General features: G+C 42.5%; 3 protein-coding genes across 6 annotated transcripts in view; 1 reads left to right on the top strand and 2 right to left on the bottom strand.

The window, feature by feature from the left end:
• LOC143371323 (uncharacterized) overlaps nt 1–2,794 on the bottom strand; it is a 238,357-nt gene extending 235,563 nt beyond the window's left edge. For all 3 annotated transcript variants that reach the window (XM_076816343.1, XM_076816341.1, XM_076816342.1), the window contains exon 1: nt 2,402–2,794. Coding sequence is in view for 2 of the 3 variants with exons in the window: in XM_076816341.1 (XP_076672456.1) it covers nt 2,402–2,460 (59 nt within the window). In the remaining variant the exon portion in view is untranslated. The remainder of the gene's footprint in view (nt 1–2,401) is intronic.
• A 1,720-nt stretch (nt 2,795–4,514) lies between these two features.
• On the top strand, nt 4,515–11,294 carry LOC143371181 (sialin). Of its 2 annotated transcripts, none has more exons than XM_076816129.1 (9): nt 4,515–4,856; nt 7,581–7,786; nt 8,261–8,482; nt 8,567–8,651; nt 8,760–8,926; nt 9,165–9,314; nt 9,394–9,526; nt 9,823–10,076; nt 10,421–11,294. In XM_076816129.1, exons 1-9 carry the CDS (start codon nt 4,790–4,792, stop codon nt 10,712–10,714), a joined length of 1,578 nt encoding a protein of 525 aa, XP_076672244.1. In that variant the 5' UTR covers nt 4,515–4,789; the 3' UTR covers nt 10,715–11,294. The 2 variants fall into 2 exon arrangements, with proteins under 2 accessions (XP_076672244.1, XP_076672243.1); XM_076816128.1 differs by lacking the exon at nt 4,515–4,856 and adding an exon at nt 6,722–6,879.
• A 2,780-nt stretch (nt 11,295–14,074) lies between these two features.
• LOC143371205 (uncharacterized) lies at nt 14,075–17,366 on the bottom strand. Its single transcript, XM_076816158.1, has 3 exons — nt 17,244–17,366; nt 16,434–16,637; nt 14,075–15,889 (listed from the first exon to the last, which is right to left on the bottom strand). Exons 1-3 carry the CDS (start codon nt 17,259–17,261, stop codon nt 14,075–14,077), a joined length of 2,037 nt encoding a protein of 678 aa, XP_076672273.1. The 5' UTR covers nt 17,262–17,366.
• Between the last annotated feature and the right edge of the window lie 2,351 nt (nt 17,367–19,717).

The raw sequence follows: 19,717 nt of genomic DNA, 5'->3' as shown, positions 1-19,717 counted from the left end.
CCTCGAAAGCCCGACTAGCAACCTGTTGTACGTGTTTTGTGCGGCCAGTAACATTCTTCAATGATTCTACCGAGTGCAACGCTCACAGATATTAAACCCCCACTCGCAATCCCCTCGATATTTAGCAGGAATATTATTTACAATCTAATACTGCGACCTAAATACATGCCCCTCTAATTGAATGCATTCGATACACTTAGAAATACCTACGCATTAACTCGATGAATTTCACCGCACTTTCACGTGGCTATAATAAGTGAAATTTCGTCGAATCTAAAAGTCAGAATATTCAGTTGGGATACTAGAAATCGGACGAAAGGGGCATTGCGCGCTCATCGGCTAGTTAAAAGGTAAGTACGCCTGAATTATAAATTCGATCCTACTTTCATAAACTCGGCGCACTTCTGCATCTGCGCATAAATTTCGAATGTAAATTGCACCAGCCGCGTCCTCCAAAATGACTTTCAGAAATACAGGGCCACGATGCTTTCGGCCTTGCTCTGTTCCGCACCGAGCAAGGGTTACGGTAAATGGTTCTCCACGGTCGGAGTAATAAGAGCGAAAGCAGGACCAATAGGACATCTTTCTCTTGCTTTCGCGTCTTCGAATGAAGTAGACTTCGCAACTTTAGAACTAATACAAATGTTCAGTGATTCCCATGAATTATTCATGAACGCTGCAGCATCGTATGCCCGCTCAGAGAGGCGCGTTAGCTGTTTTCACGAGCACTTTGGGCCTCGTAGAATTCTGCATAGAATTGGCCGCGTTGCGAATGGAGAAGGATATTTAGCACCGAGACAATTTGCATTGCGCCTAAACTTATGCTCGATGCTTTTGTGGCTGCGGAGATGCATGCAGTCTGCGGTCACGCTCCATTGTCAACAAACGATGGAGCATAGCAGAGCGGCTGTTGCAAAATCGAAAATTGCTAAATTGCTGTCCTCGGCCAGATACACTTGTCAAGGCGTGAAGCGTTTTCGCGCTACGCATTCGATTACAAAATCCGTTCGCGTTACGTAAAAGACATAAACGCGCGATGCGGGTCAGACTGCGTGCCGAAAATCGAGCACGTATGGGTGCAACGGTACCCTTTAAAATTTGCCGAGCGCGTGCAATGCGGGTGGGCGTAAACAATTGCTGTTTAGACACCTCGGTGCTCCTGATTCGCGATTTGTTGCGGGTGAAACATTAAAAATTCTAGACGGATCGAGTGCTTTTCTCAGTTGCACTATTTTGGTAAGGTGAAAATCATTGGAAAGGCTAGAACGGTCTTCGGAGTTAAAATATGCGGCGAGGTCAAGAAAACCTTGGTCAGAGAGTTCTTATCGGTGATCAGCGGGAAATACTTAAGATACCTGGGACTTCAGAAGAAAACACCTCAGGAAGAAGTTATTTTGGAGCTGAAATGTTTCATAAGCTGAAGAATTACTGGATCAATAATTTCTTAGCAGTGATCGATAGAAGGCAACTCGAAATATTGGAGAATCCAGTATTTTTTAGTGCAAATGTTTAAGGAGATGCAAATTTGACGCAAGTTAACTCCAAACAAACGAAACTCCAGATAGATCGAATCCTCTTTGGAACTTAAATAAATTACACACACTTTATACAACGCTATACATAAACCTTATCTGATCAACGCCGGAGAGGTTACTACAATACCAAAGAAACGTCAACAAACTCTTAATATAATAACAGAAATATTAATCGCAAATCTGAATAATAACTGTGTTAATTATTTTACCAATAATTGCGATTCTCACTGCCACAATTGCTTTTAAAATTTCATCAATTTTTCACGAACTCTTAATTTTACCTGACAAATACTCCCAAAAAGTATTACATTTCCTAACTGTACGTCCCAACCCCAAGAACATCTAACGAAACAAAATTCTACAAAAAGATTAACCTCTGATACACAAGACAGTACCACAAAGAGGCTGCAAAACTAGCCGCTCCAAAGTCACAGAGATATTCCTTTCAACCCCCCTCTAATTTCAAATCAATCCCCGGAATTGAAGAGAACGCAAAGTTTCGCGATGACAAAGTGAAAGAAAGACGCGAGGGAGGGTGGAGGAGAGCCGTGGCCCATCACTACCTGTTGCAAGAGAGGTCTATGGTAGAAACACAGCAGGACCCCAGAGGTTCGCATTCCACGAAGAACGGTCGAGAGAAAGAGGGACGTGAGCCGGGCACGTATCGTTTAGAAACGAAAAAGGACCCTTTTAGGCCCCGGCTGGAGAGGACCCGGATGCTTGGTCCTCCGAGGGACGGTATTGTTCGAGGCCAAAAGCGCAGCGCGGCCAAGACCACCGAGCAGGGGAATGCTGGCGGTCGTTGGGGGTCTAACCTAACCTCAAACGAGCGACGGCGACGGTAGGGAAAGCAGCGTGTCGCTCACCTCGACGATCCTTCCTCCGGGGTACTGCAGTACGTGCGCCGTTTCTGGTTTTCCTTCATGGGAGACGGCGTTCCAGGGGAATCATCGTATCTTGCTCGTGTCACAACACTCGGCTGCACTCGCGTCACCGTGGCGCATAATGTGGCTCGTTTGAAATGCTCGCGGTTAAAGCCCCACTGGAATGCGCCTGTCCTGGCGATCACTCCAGTCGATTGGACGGTTTTTAACGCACTGGGAACGCGCGCGTACGGCGGGAATCACGTGATCCGAGCACTCGTAGCTGGATTCGAAACACCACCGGCCAACGATTCCACCCGACACCGAAATGAGAGATAAAACGTGACAGAGACGCTAACCGACGTGTTGCAGTTTGACCTGTCTCTGAACTGACCAATCGCCACGCAGGTGGTATACTACGGATGTTTCTCGGCCGCCTGGTGGGGGGGCAGAAAATAGGAGGGAAAAGACCACCTGACGCGCAACCTTTTGGGGCCTCGTAAAAGATATCTGGGGACCAGATGGGGTCCTCTCTAGTCAGCTTGGGCCTTATCCGTGATCCGTAATCGACGGTCGGTAAAGCAACCCGCTTCGCGTGCTTTGTGAATGCTTTGGAAGCTTGTTCGGTATTAGCACAGACGAGGTATAGGATAGACTTATCACCTTATGGATGTTGGTGTCGCTACTCAGACTGTATTGCCGACTCATAATTTGAGGTCTGAGTGTAGTGGCATCTGCTCATGAACAGCGTCCAACTCAGCAACTACTCTGAAATGTGTTGAAATGCTGAAAGGTGTGTGCGTACTTGTATACGTGTGACTTGTTTAGAGAGAGAGTTTCACATAGAGGGTAGGATTTTGCTACGCTATGCTTTGGCTCGGTTTGTCAATGACTCACGCGGATTTCTCTCCGAAAATCCATTTCGGGGATGAAGACACTATGGCGCTCAAATACGGTATTTCTTCAAAGCCCGTGCAAGCTATAAATTACGAGATGACATTGTTTATTAGTACTTTGCGTATAGTAGAACCCTTTCACGTATCGTACGCCGAAAAGTATTAAAATTTCACGCTGCTGACGCTGCTGCTGCTGCAACTTTTGCAATGCACAGTTTAATCATTCTAGTGAAGTAATAATAATTGAATCCTATTTGCCCCGAGTATTAGTTTACCGCCAGCACTGAAATTTACAGTAAAATCTAATTTTAAAAGTCTCGCAGAAAGCTGCATGATACATGAATGTCGTGGGGTGCATGGATGCAGCTGCAAATCCAGTTACTTTTGAAACGCGCATTGTGAAATAAAATTTTGCCTAGCCCTGAGAAATTTCGTCGGTTCAGTGAAGTGTGTGCATGTCATAGTGCATATTCTCTCGTGATTTCTCAATTCGCACAACAATTTCATCGATTACTGGACCACGTGGGAGGCCTTTTAACAGGATTCCATTGAGATATACCCGTTACTTGGAGAAATATGAGTGACATACTTGTTTCTCCCCGTTAGTTATTAACATCGACGAAGTATCATAAATATTCCTGTAACTATTCATTTACACCAAGTTTAACTAAAATGTATTTATGCAAAATGTATTTATATTTCTCGAAATATTTAGAAGACTGGAATTTTAATTAATTATTCTCGTTAGTAGGCAAAGTGTATAAGGTCTACAAGCGCTCTAGTAATTTTTATTATACTCTTATTCGAACGTGTAAATAATTCCACAGCAACTTTGTGCAAAACTCCCGCCGATTTCAAGAGAGCGAAAGACTCGTTATATATACTATATAAATGTAAGCACCAAAAGTGGCTGCTAATCAAACTCAACCATCTATTTCAGTATAATATTAAACTCATACTACCCAAAGGTTAGAATAACGGCGCGCGTGCGCTAGCTGCACTCAGCATATGAACAAAGTAGATACCTACATCCAAATACCGTTCTCTCCCCTTGTAAGCTACGGAACAACCAGTGCAGCCGTATGATTCCAACAAATCCTAAAACAGATACAGAGGTGTTTGTTATTGAATGTTGTGCAAGACGTTGATAACGCGTACGAAAACAGACAATTAGAGGCGGCCTCTTATCGGCCGCGGAATCCACTGTGCGCTATCGTTTTGTATCGCGGACGGCGAAATATCACAAGGCAGGCCTAAAACGGTGCTTCAAGGCTGACCCGGTATAGGTACTTATTGTATCAAGTCTCGTTAACAGAGATGTTCATTCACTCGTACTCCCCGATGACCATCAGTGTGGTTCGTGCAACCCGCGACGGTCAGATTGGCCACGCATCGCGGTGCATAGGTGCCAGTGAGCAAATCGTCGTAAAATGCGTTTAACGTATCGATACAGCGTGATGAAAAGTCGATTCGTGTGCCGGTACATTTGATAGCCATGGCAGCTCTGGTCCGTCTTAAACGTGGCAGTGTCCAGCTGAGACACGCGGCGTTAGAAATGAAAGGTATGAGTTCAATTTTTATTTTGCGGCATGTGAAGAATCATATGTTTTCTGTTGTTGAGAGTCTGGTGCCTGATGGGTCACAGTGGAACAAATTTATCGGTGTTCTATGCGTGCCATGCGTCATTGTTAGATCTCGGTCACCTGAGAATTGAATGGGAATATTTAAATAATGTTGAGCTCATTTATTTGCATACATTTGGATATTCAGTATTGGTACTTTCATATAGGGTAAAGGCAGGTAATATGGAACGGCACGTATTATGAAACTTCGTGAAATTTCGATAAAAAAATAACGAACTCTTCTGGTAATCGCGTATACTAGATCCCTAGACACAATAAACGATGATACTGACAATTGAGTATCAGTCGGGCATCCATCATTGAAAGAGAAACGTTTATATTTTTCGCGGGGTGTAAAAGTTTCTGAAAAGTGCATCAAACAGTTAAATATTGTAGTGAAGGTATGTTACAAAGTATTATTTTGATGTAATCTATCATTAAATATGTGTGTCCTTGATTATTCAACAATAGTTTACCAATAAATTTACTTTCTTCTTAGTATAATTCTTAATTTCTTGTCGGAACATGTGTGTACGTAATATGGAACATACCGAGTAGCATAGATGAAGTTGATAATAACGATGACGACGACGATGAGAAATGCATATTTTGCGATGGTAATTATAAAAATAATGACAATGAAAAGTAGACCCAATGTATTCGCGGCTTTCAGTGGGCACACGAGGAATGTGGGGCTTCCGACGTATTATTCACGTGCCCAAAGTGTGGGAGATGCAGAAAGCAGGAATAAATTCCAAAAATGATGTATACTTATTTATTTGTATCTTCTACTTAATAAATCTTCATTTTTAGTAAAAAAAAGTAAAGATCTTTGAGTTTTCTTCACAAATTTCCTAGGTGTTCCATATTAGGACCCATTTTTCGAACGGCCTATTTTCACTCTTTTCAGTTTTTTTACTATAATTGCAAAACAATTGTATTTTTTATATTTGACGATGTAAATATGATTATGTATTAGTTCCTCCTCATGTCACGTCCCCTCATATCAGTTTTATTAAAAAAAATAAATTCCCCCACTTTTGACAAGCTTTTGAAATCAGATGTTCCATATTACCGGCCTTTATCCTACTTGTCGATGTAATGTAACTTACTTTTATTTTGCAGTATTCTGTTAATCTTGTCGTAGGTCACGTAATAGAGTTCTTGGTGTATGGCTTTTTAGTATGGAATCAGAGAAAAGAGTTGTTAAAGTTTTATGTATATTTTTTTTTACAACGTTTACGTTTCTCTGTATTTCGTTGAGTAATAAGGATATCAAGGGTAGCATACTGCGTTCAGTTAACCGTGATGAAATACTAAAGATGATGTAGAAATTTAAGTGGCCACGCTTAATAATAAAGGAATCCAACACCCACTTACACCAAATGTAAACGTAATTCTATTTTTGTGTACTCTGTAAAGACGAAACATATTAAATAGGAAACAGGTGCAAAAATTTTCTTGTATAAGGGCGCCAACCATTCTTGCGCCGGCCCTGAGCTTAAGATGCGAAGGTACTCCAATAAGTTGCTGATAATTACTCCTTATCAGCATATTTTATCAGCAATGATCAAAGCTCGAAAAGAGACACGCTAATTTTTCCTAACTTTTTATCGTATAATTTGCGTATATAGCATTTGGTTCCCAAAAAGTAATTTTCATAAGAATGTAAGAAGATAAGAACGCATCACAAAATGTTCACATCATGTATTCAAATTTTCTGTCAACTGCCATTTCGTGTTTATTCCGCTGCGAGAAAACCAAAGTCGAGGTCACATGTATCGTAGGGAGTAGGAAAGAGATAATAGGCGTAGAACTAAATGACAAGACTGATAACGGAGGTTTGCATTCGTTGATTTTGCCTCTTTCGGGTTTCGTGAAATGGCAGAGTTCGTCAAGAGAGGTAGCGTGCAGTTAGTGAGGCATAGTGAACAATTAAAACAGGCTGCAAAAGAGGTTCGAGGTTCGTCAAACTACACGTGACAAGGATTATTATACGATATACTTTTAGCGTAACGTTATTTTTGCTTTCTTAAAAACGAACAGTGTCACGTGACGTCGACTTTAATCTTAAGCTCCATCGTAGCTTTTAAATTGCATCAAATACATTATCTAAATTATATAATAATGCTAAGGAAAATTTAGAATTCAAGCACCTATTTATACCAAAGATTTATAAACTTTACTTATACTTCGTGTCCATAGAATTTAATTCAATCACCATATACATATTCTGCTTTAAATGTAAAAGTCCTCCAGTTCATGCGAGAAGAATATATGTATGTAAATTTTTAACCGTTTCTACTAGATTTCCATTTATATATTGCGGTAAATAAGTAGAACATACTTCTCTAATTAAACGCGAATACGGAGTTCTAGTGTTTGAGAAACTTATCAAAATCAAACAGTGTTCTGTTAGGAGAGACGTCTAGCGTCGTCATCGTTAAATATGATACGTTCATACGTGTCTATAAAAGTGTCGTCTATTTCGTCTTTTAATCATAAAGTTAAACTAACTTAGAGACAAGTCGTGCAGTGCCACGAAAGCTTTATAAATGAAATTCACCAAGCCGCGACTCTGTTTAACAGAAAAGACTACTTATCAAAAGAATGGATAAAAATCCTGCATCACTGACATTAAATTAGAATTTAATGACTTGACAGCGGCGGTGCGAGCACGACACGTCGTAGCTGCACTAGTTGCAGTTGGTTTCGCACTTTGTGGTGCAGTTGAAGTCAGCTCCTCGGTTGCATTGCTTGCCAATCAGAAAGATAACCATGCCATCATCGACACATCGTGGCACTGTGACATGCTGGTCAACATCAGCAGTCGTAATCGCACGGAGGACTTCGAAGTCATACTTATGGAGGTAATTACGACAGTTTGACCACAGAAGCATGTTACTCCTTATAATTAAAATGAAGCACAAGAAACCTATGTATAGAAACAAGGGGTATGCGAGTATTCGAAATTACGGGACCCGATTTGCGATTCGAGAGCCGATTTTCTTGCTTAAAAATTCTTACATCTGATTACACTGCAAAATCACAACTTAAAAGCTTCCAGGTCTCGGGTACCCATTAGGTACCATAGAAACCATTGATCAAAATCCAAAACAAAGTTAAAACAGTACACAAATTTCAAGATCTGTAACATTCTTATAACTACTTGCAACTTACATTTGCAAACGCAGGAATAAGTTACTCAGCTCCTATTTTGATTAATGCCAATAAATACACGTATTATCTCTATGGTTAGATGATTATTCAACAAAAGTGGATTTCATAAGACATTTATATAATTTTCCCGTATTAAAATCAGATAATATTGGCTATGCTTGCAGCTACCACCAGAGGAACGCACAGAATCCATCATGAGGGAGGCGTTTCTCTGGGGGCAAGTGGCTGGACCGATTTTGGGAGGGTGTTTAGTGTGGGGAAGATCAGGACCGTCCATGGTGTTTTCGCGTGCTGTCCTTAGTGCTTGTTTGGCTTCCTTACTGGTACCAGCTGCATGGAGAGGCCCGTCTCACGTCGCACTTCGCCTGTTTCAGGGATTGTGTACGGTAAGAATTGAACACGAATACTGCGATAAAGAAAAGACTTGAATCCTCAGTAAAACGTAGAAAATCATTGTTTTACTTTGATAGGGCGCAACTATGCCTGCTGCTCACATGCTCGCTATGACCTGGTTTAAGAGCAACCACAGAAGCTGGTATTTCAGTTGTTACGCTGGTAAATAGCTATTTAGAAGTTCGATATAAAAGTTGATAAAAATTATGAAATCTAGTCGAAGAAATTGGAATTTCTCTTAATAAAGAATTCTTATAAACACTTTAATAGCTGTCAGCGTTGGATACTGCCTTACAGGGTGGTTGGGCACAGCGGTCGTCCGAAGTTTTGGTCGAGACGCTCTTTGCTACGTTCTGGTTATTATTGCATTGTGTTGGTACTTCGCCTTTGGACGATTTGTAAAAGACACGCCGAAATCCTACCAGCACGATACAAACGTAAGAAGAATGACTTCTCTTCTTAATAAACTGTTCAAATTTATTTTTAATTGGAGGGTCGAATCAGAATTCACGAAAAATAATAGGAAGCATTACTTGGAGAATTCTTTATAAATGACTGTTTTGGCTATCGTTCCTGGTGTACGAGAAATTGAATAAATCTTTTTATAACGTAGATAAACGAAGAATGAAAGTGTGAATACTGAGGAATGTAATTTTAAAATGAATAATAACATAGGCAGCCGTGATTCCATGGGGAAAACTGCTGCGTTCTGTTCCTGTCTGGGCATCCGCTGTCGCAACCATGGGGAATCAATGGGGGGATGCAACGCTTGCTCTTGGTATGACGAAATACCTGAAACTTATCTACGGATTCTCCACAGCTAACGTGACTTACCCATTTCACTTTTTATAAATCGTTGGGAAGAGTAAATGGCGTAAGTGCTCTCAACTTTTAACGTTTTCAGGATTCGGTTCTGACGACCTTGCCTCACATTGGTCACTTCATGGCTGCGCTAACTTGTGGTCTTCTGGTGGACCACGTCCGGGAATCGAAAATAGTCTCCACGACCACAGCGAGAAAGTTGGTCGTTTACACAGGTATATACTTCAATTACAAATTTTTATACCGTTGAAAATGAGTGCTACCACAAGCAATTTTAAGTCTGCAGAGAATAAAGAATTTATCGATGTTCTTCGCGTCTCCGCGATTTATGATCTTTAAATTCGTGGAAAGTGAAACTTTGTTAAATTTGTACTTATCAAATAGATGGTGACACGTAATTAAAATTTTCTATGAATCAACATATCGCAAAAATTGTCAATCTACCATATTTTCCTTCATTTACAATTAATTTTGAGATGCAAATGTAATTTAACTTTCATTTAATTTGCAGCTCATTTTATACCCGCGGCGCTGCTATTTGTCGCTGGCTACGCAGGTTGTCAAGCGCTAGGGGCAGCATGGCTGGGCATAGCCGCTCTCCTTGTCTCCGGGACTGCCCCAGCAGGTGCATTGGCGGCTATAGCAGATCTTGCACCTGTAGAATCTCCAGCCTGTGCAGCAGCGGCATGCGCTCTGTGCTCTACTCTAGGGGCAGCAGGCCTGTTGGCTGCTAACTACTTCGTTACTCAGGCCCTCCACGGTTCTGTAAGTTGCATTGCAAAATTGCAAACTATTTTTTTTTACTTTAGAGAAATATCTAATCAAGAAAACGATCTTCTTAATTTCAGTACATTGCATTGCAAGCCATTTTTTATCAGATTTAAGAAAGTTTTATTATAAAGCACTTCACTCGCTAAGAAATGATAAAAATATTTAAACAACTGGTAATTATTGAGGGTGAGGTCCAATAAATGTGACAGATGGGATAAAAATTCGATATTCAACTCCTTCAATTTCTACAATTTTTTTTATAATACGGCATCTGATGTGGAAGGCTATTTTTTAATTGGAAGATACAGGTACAAATTCGAGATGAATTTTGTTTCCAGATCGCAGGTTCGTGGCGACTTGTCTTCGGCGTTGCGTCTGTCGTGCTCCTGTCAACCGCAGCGGTCTTTTTGGCTCTTGGCAAAGGCACCCCACAACCGTGGATACCCTCCGTGGCACGGCCGCGAAGTCACGACGCGATTTACGAACAAGATGCTTTGGAACTTGACCACGAGGACGTTGGTGTGCAGACAGAGCCTTTCAACCCTTACCCTGTAGAAGACGACGTGGAGAGTTTGAAGAACGTACCTCGCTCTGCCTCGGTCCACTCGAAGGTTTCGCTGGCTTCCATCTGATTCCCGTTCATTTCCCACAGTTTTTACATTTACAGTGTTTTCGAGTGTCTCACGTGGGTAAACCCGAATGCTGGGGCGAACGATGTGCAAGAAACGAAGGTCATTGATTGACTTTAGGATAAGTACAATTGGGAGGTGTGTGAAGTGGATGAGAGACTCTTTAGAAGGTGATTCTTAATTGCATGATAATTCTGGTGGTAAATATGGACCATTAAATGAGAAGATAGGAATATTTGTTATTGCGAAGTAAAAGTGGTCGATGCACCATGTTGCATTTGGTGCACGTCACCCCTTTTAGTGCAAGCATATCATTCAATTATTCCATCACTTTACCGGTTCGAATAGAAATGGTAGATAATACTGAGTGACAGGATATTCTTTCCTTATTCAGCATAGGAAATGAACTCCGATGTGTTCACATGCAATTATGAATCACTCCATATATTCTATTATAGTTATCCGGAGTTGTCCATTCGCACAGACATACAAATCCATCTAAGTGTCGCGAATGTTTCCAACGTTTTATGTAAAAAGAGATAGAGAGGTACGAATAAACATAAAAGTAACTTATTACCAGAAACATCCCTTCCTTTTTAAAGTGTTCTACTTCTTATTAGCAGATTCTAATAGGAACAAATCTAAAGAGAAGATGTACAAAGATACACTTCTAAAGATATATAAAACATCTTTTCAATGCTGCCTTAGCGCATCAAAATTTTCATACATAGAATTATGAACAGTTCTCCATCACCTCCTTGGTTCCGCATCCACACACTTCTCTTCTGAATTTCTACAAATCCAATCGCGCGAACTCCCAACAGCGCGAAGACGAATGTTGCGCAAAATGTGACATGCGTAGCTTTCCCTCAATATTTTATTGCAAGATACATGCATAGACGGGCTCGAGGCCTTATCAAGATCGCATCTGATCCGCGCGAATTCCCCTTTCTTACCCTTTGTTTCGTGTTTCTTCAGCGAATTGTATAGAGCTCTGTGCACGCGTCCCGGAGACAATGAACCTCTGTCTCTTACGGCGACTTTCCATCACCGACGAGGAAAGTCGACGAAAAAGCAATGACCGCTCTAATTAGAAGCCTCGACGGGCGACGGCTGTCCCTGTACCGCCCCCACCGAAACGTGCTCGCGCACCATTGACTCGTTCGCAGGATACCGGAAGCGCCAGCTTGCAAAACATAAGAGCACCGTCTAGTTGGCAAATACTTCTGTTAACGACAACCTTTCACTCGTGCATCCGGCGGGCGGAGAAAAATTGAAAGGTTGCCTGCGGTCGTATGAAAAAATCCATTCCTCTGCTGCAGCTAAACTATCGATTTCCGTTTTATTCCTGTGGCAACTGATAGTTACAACTGATATCATGAGAACTGCTTATGCGCAAGTAGGAGTCTGCTTATTAGAAATATTTCTTTTGTGAATGCAGTTGGTTGCGAGGAGTAAATTTATGGGTAAGGTAATTAAAAGTGAACGGAGGTATGAAGAGATGAGGATACAAATCTAGGTGGAAATCATGGAGATGGAAGTATTCGTGGGGAAGATTAAGTTTCTGCGATGCAGGAAAGGGGTGGGAAGATTAGAAAAGTAGGCACTAAGGAGTCGGACAAATTTTAATATTTGGAAATATACTTCTAGATTCAAGCTTCAGTCGTAATTAAACATTTCGAAAGCCACAGATTTAATTATTTATCTTCAAAAATGGAGGCACCTGAATGTAGTGTTCGAAAGAAGTTAGGTACCTGAAATTATCAGGAACATTCCTGACACATGGGAACTACCTTTTTACGCTACAGATCGTTGCCCGTTTCTCCCCAAATGGAAGACATCCTGGCAGCGTCGATCGATCGTTTTCCTCACGCGAGCGTACATGGAAACTTTCCCGAAGCCAGAGTGTCTCCATCGAAAGGATTTGGCAACAAGTGAGCGAGCTCTGAATACGTGGTAATCGCGTGTAAAATCCCATGATCTACGCCCTCGTCGTGCAGCCATCGCGTAGGCGATACGAGCACCCAAGAATACAAGCACCCGACAGCAAAGTGTCGCAACCAACGATGCTAATTACCAACGGTAGACACGTTATTATTCTTTCCTGATGGCCTGGCTCTCAGAGGCTTATGAAATGAATTCTCACACCGGGCTATCCACCATCTAACTGGTTTTATTTCGATACGTATATTACACTAGTTTATATAACGTTGTATTTACAATGGAAACGAAAGCTAAAGGGCGATGTCGTGATACGGCTATGCACGTTCAATATTACCGCCAATACTCTTCGCACCTACCTTCGTTTTGCTAAAAGTGAACGAAGATGGTATCTACGTCATTTGAGCCATCACAAGACAGATATAATATTGCAATAGAATAAATGATCTACGAAAAATCATAAATTTTCTAAAATAAATTTAGAATTTTCCTAATAAATGTTACTAACAACACAACTCTCTTTTAGTCCACTGGCACTTAGCCCGGATATTGGAACCAGGAGTTAATCACCACAGAATATATCAGTCACCGTGAAAATCACTAACGGTGACATTAAACGTGCGCAGCCGTTTTTAAACTAAATTAAATTAAAGTACTTTTGCTCAGTGCTCTACTGGTCATCTTTGGAAGGTCTGTGATATGATGTTGACGTGACACAGTGCAATCGCAGCTGTATGCAAGATCGGCGCAATCGTGTACTTGCTTGACCATATATATCAAGTGCGTTTAATTGCGTTCGCGTTGAAACTGCTCAAAGGCAACGACGATCCAGCTGGAAAGCAAAAACGGTGCACGTTGCGAGACACTTGAAAGTTGTCGTGCGGAAAATCGTTGGACGAGCACACGCACACACACACACAGACACACACGTGTGCGGGGACATTTCCCTTTCTGAGAAGGCGATTCGTTTCGCTGACGATACCAGCGCGCCCCGTGAAAACTGTGCCGCCGTGATTGTCTATCGACGTTACACATTTCCCTCCTTCTCACGGCCCATTGTACGACACTTCTCATTAAAGGAAAACGATGGGCCCTGGATTGTACCCCAACCAGCGTAATTAACGCCGCATTTTTCTTACGTCCAAATCAGTTTCACCATAAATTGAAAGAGAAAGACAGCGATACTGCCGCACTTTCCCTTAAAATCAAACATTACGACCCTGAAGTCGTACTTCGTAATATTCTCCTTACCTTACATGATATTCCATAAATAGACACTACAATTTCAATCGAAACGAGCCCGAGTAATTCGGGCTAAAATGAAAGTGACTGTCCTGAAAGGGAAGCAACTTCGCCGCGTACAAAAATAAACACCTTCGAACAGTGAGGCTTCAGAAGTTAACCGAAAAGGATACCTAACCGTTACATCTTCTTCTTCATCTCCTTCTCCTCCTCCTCGTCGTCAGTAATGATCTGCACGCTTCTGACTGGTCCAGTTTTCCTGTACCTGGAAGCTGGCGTAGTCGTGGTCATAACTGGGGTAGGAACCATAGCGGGGCGCTCGGCGTTTATAGCCAGCTGCAGCATTCTCAGCAGCAGTGCTTCTCTGATAGGAGCAGGTAAAATCTCGTCCCCTTCGTCGCTGACTTCCTGCGTGTAGAACTTCTGCCTGTACACCCTCTTCGCGTACCTCCCATCGCTGTAGTCATCGTACTGTTGCGATTGAAAGACTGGATTCAAGGCTCTAGTATACACAGGACGCCTCACAGGCACACGATCGCCGTATTGAAGAGACAACTGCTGGTCGTACCCTATCTCAGGCCTTGGGGCAGCAGTTTGGTAGCCTGGCTGGTAAGAGGGATAGGGTTGCTGGTCGTACAAAGCGTCCTCCAGGTAGCTTTTCGGGTAAGAAAGAGCCTGGACGCCGTATTGGCTGACGAGTAACCTTCTCAGTAGTATCTGAAAGTCGCGTCTGCTGAGGGGTGGCGCAATTGGGTTCGGTGGCTCTGGGGGCAGCGCGAGTGTATTAGCTCTGTATGGATACTCTGGGGTAGTTTGGTACTCTCTCTCATCCACTGGGTGCGGAACAGGCCTCAGAACTGGTCTGGGTCTTGGTTCAGGCTCCGGATAGATCACCGGCCTTGGGAAAGGTCGCGGACGCGCGTACCCTGGCGCCATGGCTACTCTTGGGTCTTCCTCTTGCTCTGGGAGAGGGTTCTCCGTTAGGTAATGAATGTTCGCGTCGGTGGTGGTTGAGAAAAGCGGCTGCTGGCTAGGTAGAGGGCGTAGCAGAACTCTGCCGATGGGGATTGGCCTGTAACCAGGGTTCTCTTCGAGGTTGGTCTGCTGAGAAGGAACCAGGATCCTTCCTGCTGGCAGTTCGCGGATAAATTGCTCCGGCTGCTCTCTGACGAAGACTGGCTCGGTGCTTTGCCTCAGGTACTCCCTGTTCTCAGGCACTATCGCAGGGGCACGGATTAGAAGAGGCTGTGCTTGAGTGCGCTCCCCCTGGGGTGCTTTCGTTTCAGCTTCGTAGGCTCGGGAAGCGTCGAACTTCACATTTTCGAACCTTGCTGGTCCGAGGTTCTCCCGATTCACGTAAACCTTCGGCCTCTCCACGCGGTTGGCTGAGACACGCTGGAGAACTCTCGGTGGGGTGGTTGTGGTGAACAGAGGCCGCGTCGTGGACAGAGATCCGCCGTAGACGTCGGAGTGGTCGTCGCTACTACCTTCTATGATCGGATTGGGCTTCGTAGTTTCATCGTGCAGCTGCCTTCTTAAATTGTTCCCACTCGTCACCTTGGCGTCCTCCTCTTTCTCCACAAAGTCGTCCGAGATTGGTCGAAGGGTCTGGTCGATCGGTCTTTTGGCGAAGATGATTCGCCTGTAGGTGGAGGTCTTGTCCTCTGTGCTGGGTCGATTTATTTGAGAGTCTTCGTCCTCCGTTTCTTCCTCTTCTATCACCAGTGGTCTCTGCTGGCCGTTGATCACGAAACGTGGTCTAGTTTTTCCGGTTCCCTTTAAGTAGTGACCGAATATCGACTTCGGTTGCTCCGTGGTGGTGGTGCTGGTGGTCGTCGTGGTTGACGTCGTCGTCGTCTTTCTGTTTCGCGGTATCGTCTGAACTACTGAGGATTTCGTGGAGGCTTCGGTGGACGCTGGGTAAACGATGCTTGGCTTCTTGGTGGTCGTGGTACGGTTTACGCGAGGGATACTCTGCACGACGGACACTTGTTCCTGCAATGGCGATACGGTGGTTGCTTTAAACCCCGTTCCGTTCGAGGAGGAGTAAGACACCCTCTTTATTTCACCGTCGGCGTCGACGAAACCGAACGTACCCTTGATGTTGCCTAGAACGTCGCGACTCTCGACCTGACAACCATTTCTTACGTTCAAATGCTTTTCCTTCATGTTTCTTTAAATAAGTAAGATTCTGCAACATTAGAAACTGCTGTCTCTGACAGAATCTAAACAAACTGAATCTATATTCTTACTGGTACCAAAGACTGATTTCTTCAAACATTGTTTTAATATTCAATTATCTAAACGCAGATTCCCTTTAACAGAATTAACTCCACTAATTGGTTCAGTATTGAGTTACCACGAAACATGTAATTGCATCTAATTTCAGTTCTGAACTAGTTATCGCTTTCCTCCAACAAAGTGCTCGAGTTCTATTTAGAATATGTTAAGTGCAGTCGTAAATGATCTATTCGAGTATTAGGAAACACAGTACGCCCATTGCATGCCTTTCGCATTAAACGTAGGCATTTAATCTTACCTTGAAGGAGCCGTCCCCAGCTTCGTAACCGTACGTGTAAGAGCCGTCTTCATTCACTTTTCTGATCTGTTTCAAGATCGCCACCTGCTGGTCATGATGTGTCTCAGATGTTTGCTGATCCGTGACGTTCGAGCAGCCCGCGGTTGCCAGACAGAAAATCGCCATCAGCCACGTCGTCATCTTCAGAGTAGAAGGTGACAATATCTAGGGGCAAGGAACAGAAGAATCTGAATGAACGAACCAATCAATCTATCATTAGCTCTCTCAATATTAATCAAGCAACTATTGAAAGATACCAAAACGCAATTTCCTAAAAATAATTCAAACACTACGAAGATGTCAGCTAATAAAAACGAGAACAAAGTTGAAGATGTCACATCAATAATTCAAAAACTAATATCCAGAATGCCCATTCTCAATCTCATACGTCTGCTAACTAAAAATTCGTTCACGTATTTGAATGTAAAGTGAGAGGCATTAAAAATAATATAAAGCAATCAACTTGAAGATTTTAAAACACTTTATGACACTTTTCACCAAAAACGTACAGTCTCAGTAAACATTGCAAAAGTTTGAAGAGAAGGAAACGTTGACACTGGTGAGCGATTTAATAAGCCGTGCACTATGCGTGAACCAGCGATGCACCTCGATATACACAATCACTAGGAATGCACTGAGTGTACCCCGCGAGGATTACTTTATAATTCAACTTTATTAATTAAAGATTGCTTTGTAACTGTTCGGTACTAAGCACAGCGTGCACGTTGTTGCACTTGCCGGCGAGTCGTGAGAGCTGCGGAGAGCAAGTACCTTGTAACGGGGAACCATGTTACCGCAGATGCGGTGAACGTTCGTAATATCGCGTGGGGTGCTGACTGCCGTTATATATAGAGTGACACCATGGACAACCACCACCCTTCCCACTTCCACACACTGCACCGCAGCCTTGATGACCCCTAAACGTTACAGAAAGGTGTAACGTTGAATGACGGACGGTAAATAATTAGTGATTACTAATCACGTATGCCTTTCGAACTGGGACTGATGCACTTTTCACGTTTCTTAATTTAATTCATTCTCCAGTTCTTGAACTAATTTACGGACCAGTTCTTTTTAAACTCGAGTTTGGTTGTTTTATTAAATACTGTATACTATTTAGGATTCCTACAATTTGTAAAAATATTTATTCATTGAAATCTATTGTGCACTTTGCTAATTTTTGTTAATCTTAATCTATGAGTTTTGGCTTTACTACAGTCCGCTTAATAGATACACGATAAAACAGCTTTCCTCTTGGAGTACGAGAAATTAATTCAATGTGAACCTTCATCGAACGCAATAACGATAATGGAATTAGAAAGTTCTGGTAAAATGTTAATTATCACGCTAAGTATACGCTGAAACATTTCAACGACATTAATTCAATTCCTGAACGATGTAATCCTTTCGATCTAAGGCATAATATAGTTGAATTTTAATGTGCACTTCTAATTTCTATGTTTCACAGGCCTGAACAATGAACGTATAGGCAACGCATTTTTCTCCAATTTAATTCGCATTCCTTCTTATCTTCCAGACAAGATTTTCGTTCGTAGTAATTATCTTCTGAATTTCTCTCTTTTATAAAACATCGTACAATACCTCGTTAACGTTCCACCGACAAATCCCTCGTAATACATAACAAATGTCACTGCAACAATAGGTTGTAAGCATTTCTAGTGCCAACACGAGTATCATAACGTAACTTCATTTTAAACGTATCATTTCCCCAACTTCGACAGACACAGCATGCAATATTTAAATTAATACAGGCTATAAATCTAAATAATACCAAAGAAACTTCAAGGCAGCTTAACATCTATTCCACCCCTAGAATTCTACAGAAATAATAAGTGGATTTCAGTGCTAATTATTTTTAGAAAAATTCATCGAACTCTGAACCTAAAATTCCTCGCTAATGAAATGGAGAATGGAGTCCATTAGGATGAAAGCGAGCAAGGAACAGAGACACGAGTGAGCGGAAGTTTCCTCGGGTGATGAAGGGGCAGAGGCGGCGACGGGGCAGAGACGCGAAGAAGTTTTGGATTCGCGGGGACACCGAGTGAAAGCCACGTGGGAGTTCGCGGCCAAGCAAGAACAGTAGTAGACTGTAAAATCTGTAACAATAGTTCCCATAGTGTGCAACACTCGTATTGTGGTAGCCCGTCTGTTCTAAACACTCCCACAGGACAATTATTACATCATGCAATTTCCTCCGGAGTTTCGTACACGGATTTTTCGATGCCACCTTGATATGCCTTGTCTAGGACCTATCGGTTGTATATCTTTCGCCTCGTGGCACGCCGTTGCGTTTCTCCCGCGAATTGTCGTTGTAACGAGTTTTCTCTACGAGGCACCGGGTCGTTGTTCCTTATTTTGAGAGACTGTTGCTTAACTTCTAGGTTGTGGCTTGAGTAGTGATGGCTTCTTCCGCTTTGGAGAACTGTTACTTGGTGGGCATTGCGATTAATCTTGTACTTTGGAAGATTAGGTATTTTAGTGGGAATATTGGTCCGGGAGAAATTAGAGATCTAGGGGAATATTGGTCGCAGAAGTTTAGAAGGAAATGGAACTTTAATTAATTTGTTTTTATGTTTCAGATAAACGCAGAAGGCGGAATTTGTGGCACCGCAATTGTACTCACTCCGCGAGGAACCAAGTTTGAGCGACTATAGCGAGGGCAGGGAGGGTGATTTGTTTTTAATAAAAATTCTTTTAATACTATCAAACAGTAATCTTTCATTTGCTACAAATCCCACCTTTCTAGCTTTTAATTTTCATACAGAAAAAATTCATAAAGAATACTTAATTTTCGGGCAAAAAAGTACTACGCCCCCTTAAGTAATAATTGGATTTTATTGGAAAACATTGAAACCTATTCACTTTCCGTTGCAATGCTCACACACTGGATTGCTGCAGAGATTCTCGCACACCTCTTCCTACGGTACCTAACAATCAGTACCAGAAAATTCATCCAACAAAATTTACTTAAGTGGTGAAACACACGAGACTCTCCCACTACTTCATTCAAGACACCGTTCGTACGGTGAGTGTCTAAACGCATTTAAAGGTCAGAAGCAATCGTTACAGTGACCCAATAAAGTGGCGCTGCTCGTTACGTAACTTAATTGATGTTAATCACAGTATGCATGCTTGGAATGTCAGGGAGGGAGGGGCCAGCGTGAGATGTGTATACTTAAGGACGTGCAATCCAACTTTCCGGAAGGAGTTAGCAGGCATGGTGT

This window comes from Andrena cerasifolii, chromosome 7 (assembly GCF_050908995.1).
Source record: "Andrena cerasifolii isolate SP2316 chromosome 7, iyAndCera1_principal, whole genome shotgun sequence".
NCBI classification, from domain to species: domain Eukaryota; kingdom Metazoa; phylum Arthropoda; class Insecta; order Hymenoptera; family Andrenidae; genus Andrena; species Andrena cerasifolii.
Note: the sequence above shows the minus strand (reverse complement) of the source record. Positions and strands in the feature narration are given on the sequence as shown.

What these genes read in the sequence shown, in the direction of transcription:
- LOC143371181 (XM_076816128.1), top strand. Translation starts at nt 6,798, where the DNA reads ATGGCAGAGTTCGTCAAGAGAGGTAGCGTGCAGTTAGTGAGGCATAGT. An exon ending in GGCTGCAAAAGAGGTTCGAG is followed by an intron (nt 6,880 to 7,580) that starts GTTCGTCAAACT and finishes ATGACTTGACAG; the next exon opens with CGGCGGTGCGAGCACGACAC. An exon ending in AAAGTTGGTCGTTTACACAG is followed by an intron (nt 9,527 to 9,822) that starts GTATATACTTCA and finishes TTTAATTTGCAG; the next exon opens with CTCATTTTATACCCGCGGCG.
- LOC143371205 (XM_076816158.1), bottom strand. An exon ending in CTGGGGACGGCTCCTTCAAG is followed by an intron (nt 15,890 to 16,433) that starts GTAAGATTAAAT and finishes TCGCCATTGCAG; the next exon opens with GAACAAGTGTCCGTCGTGCA.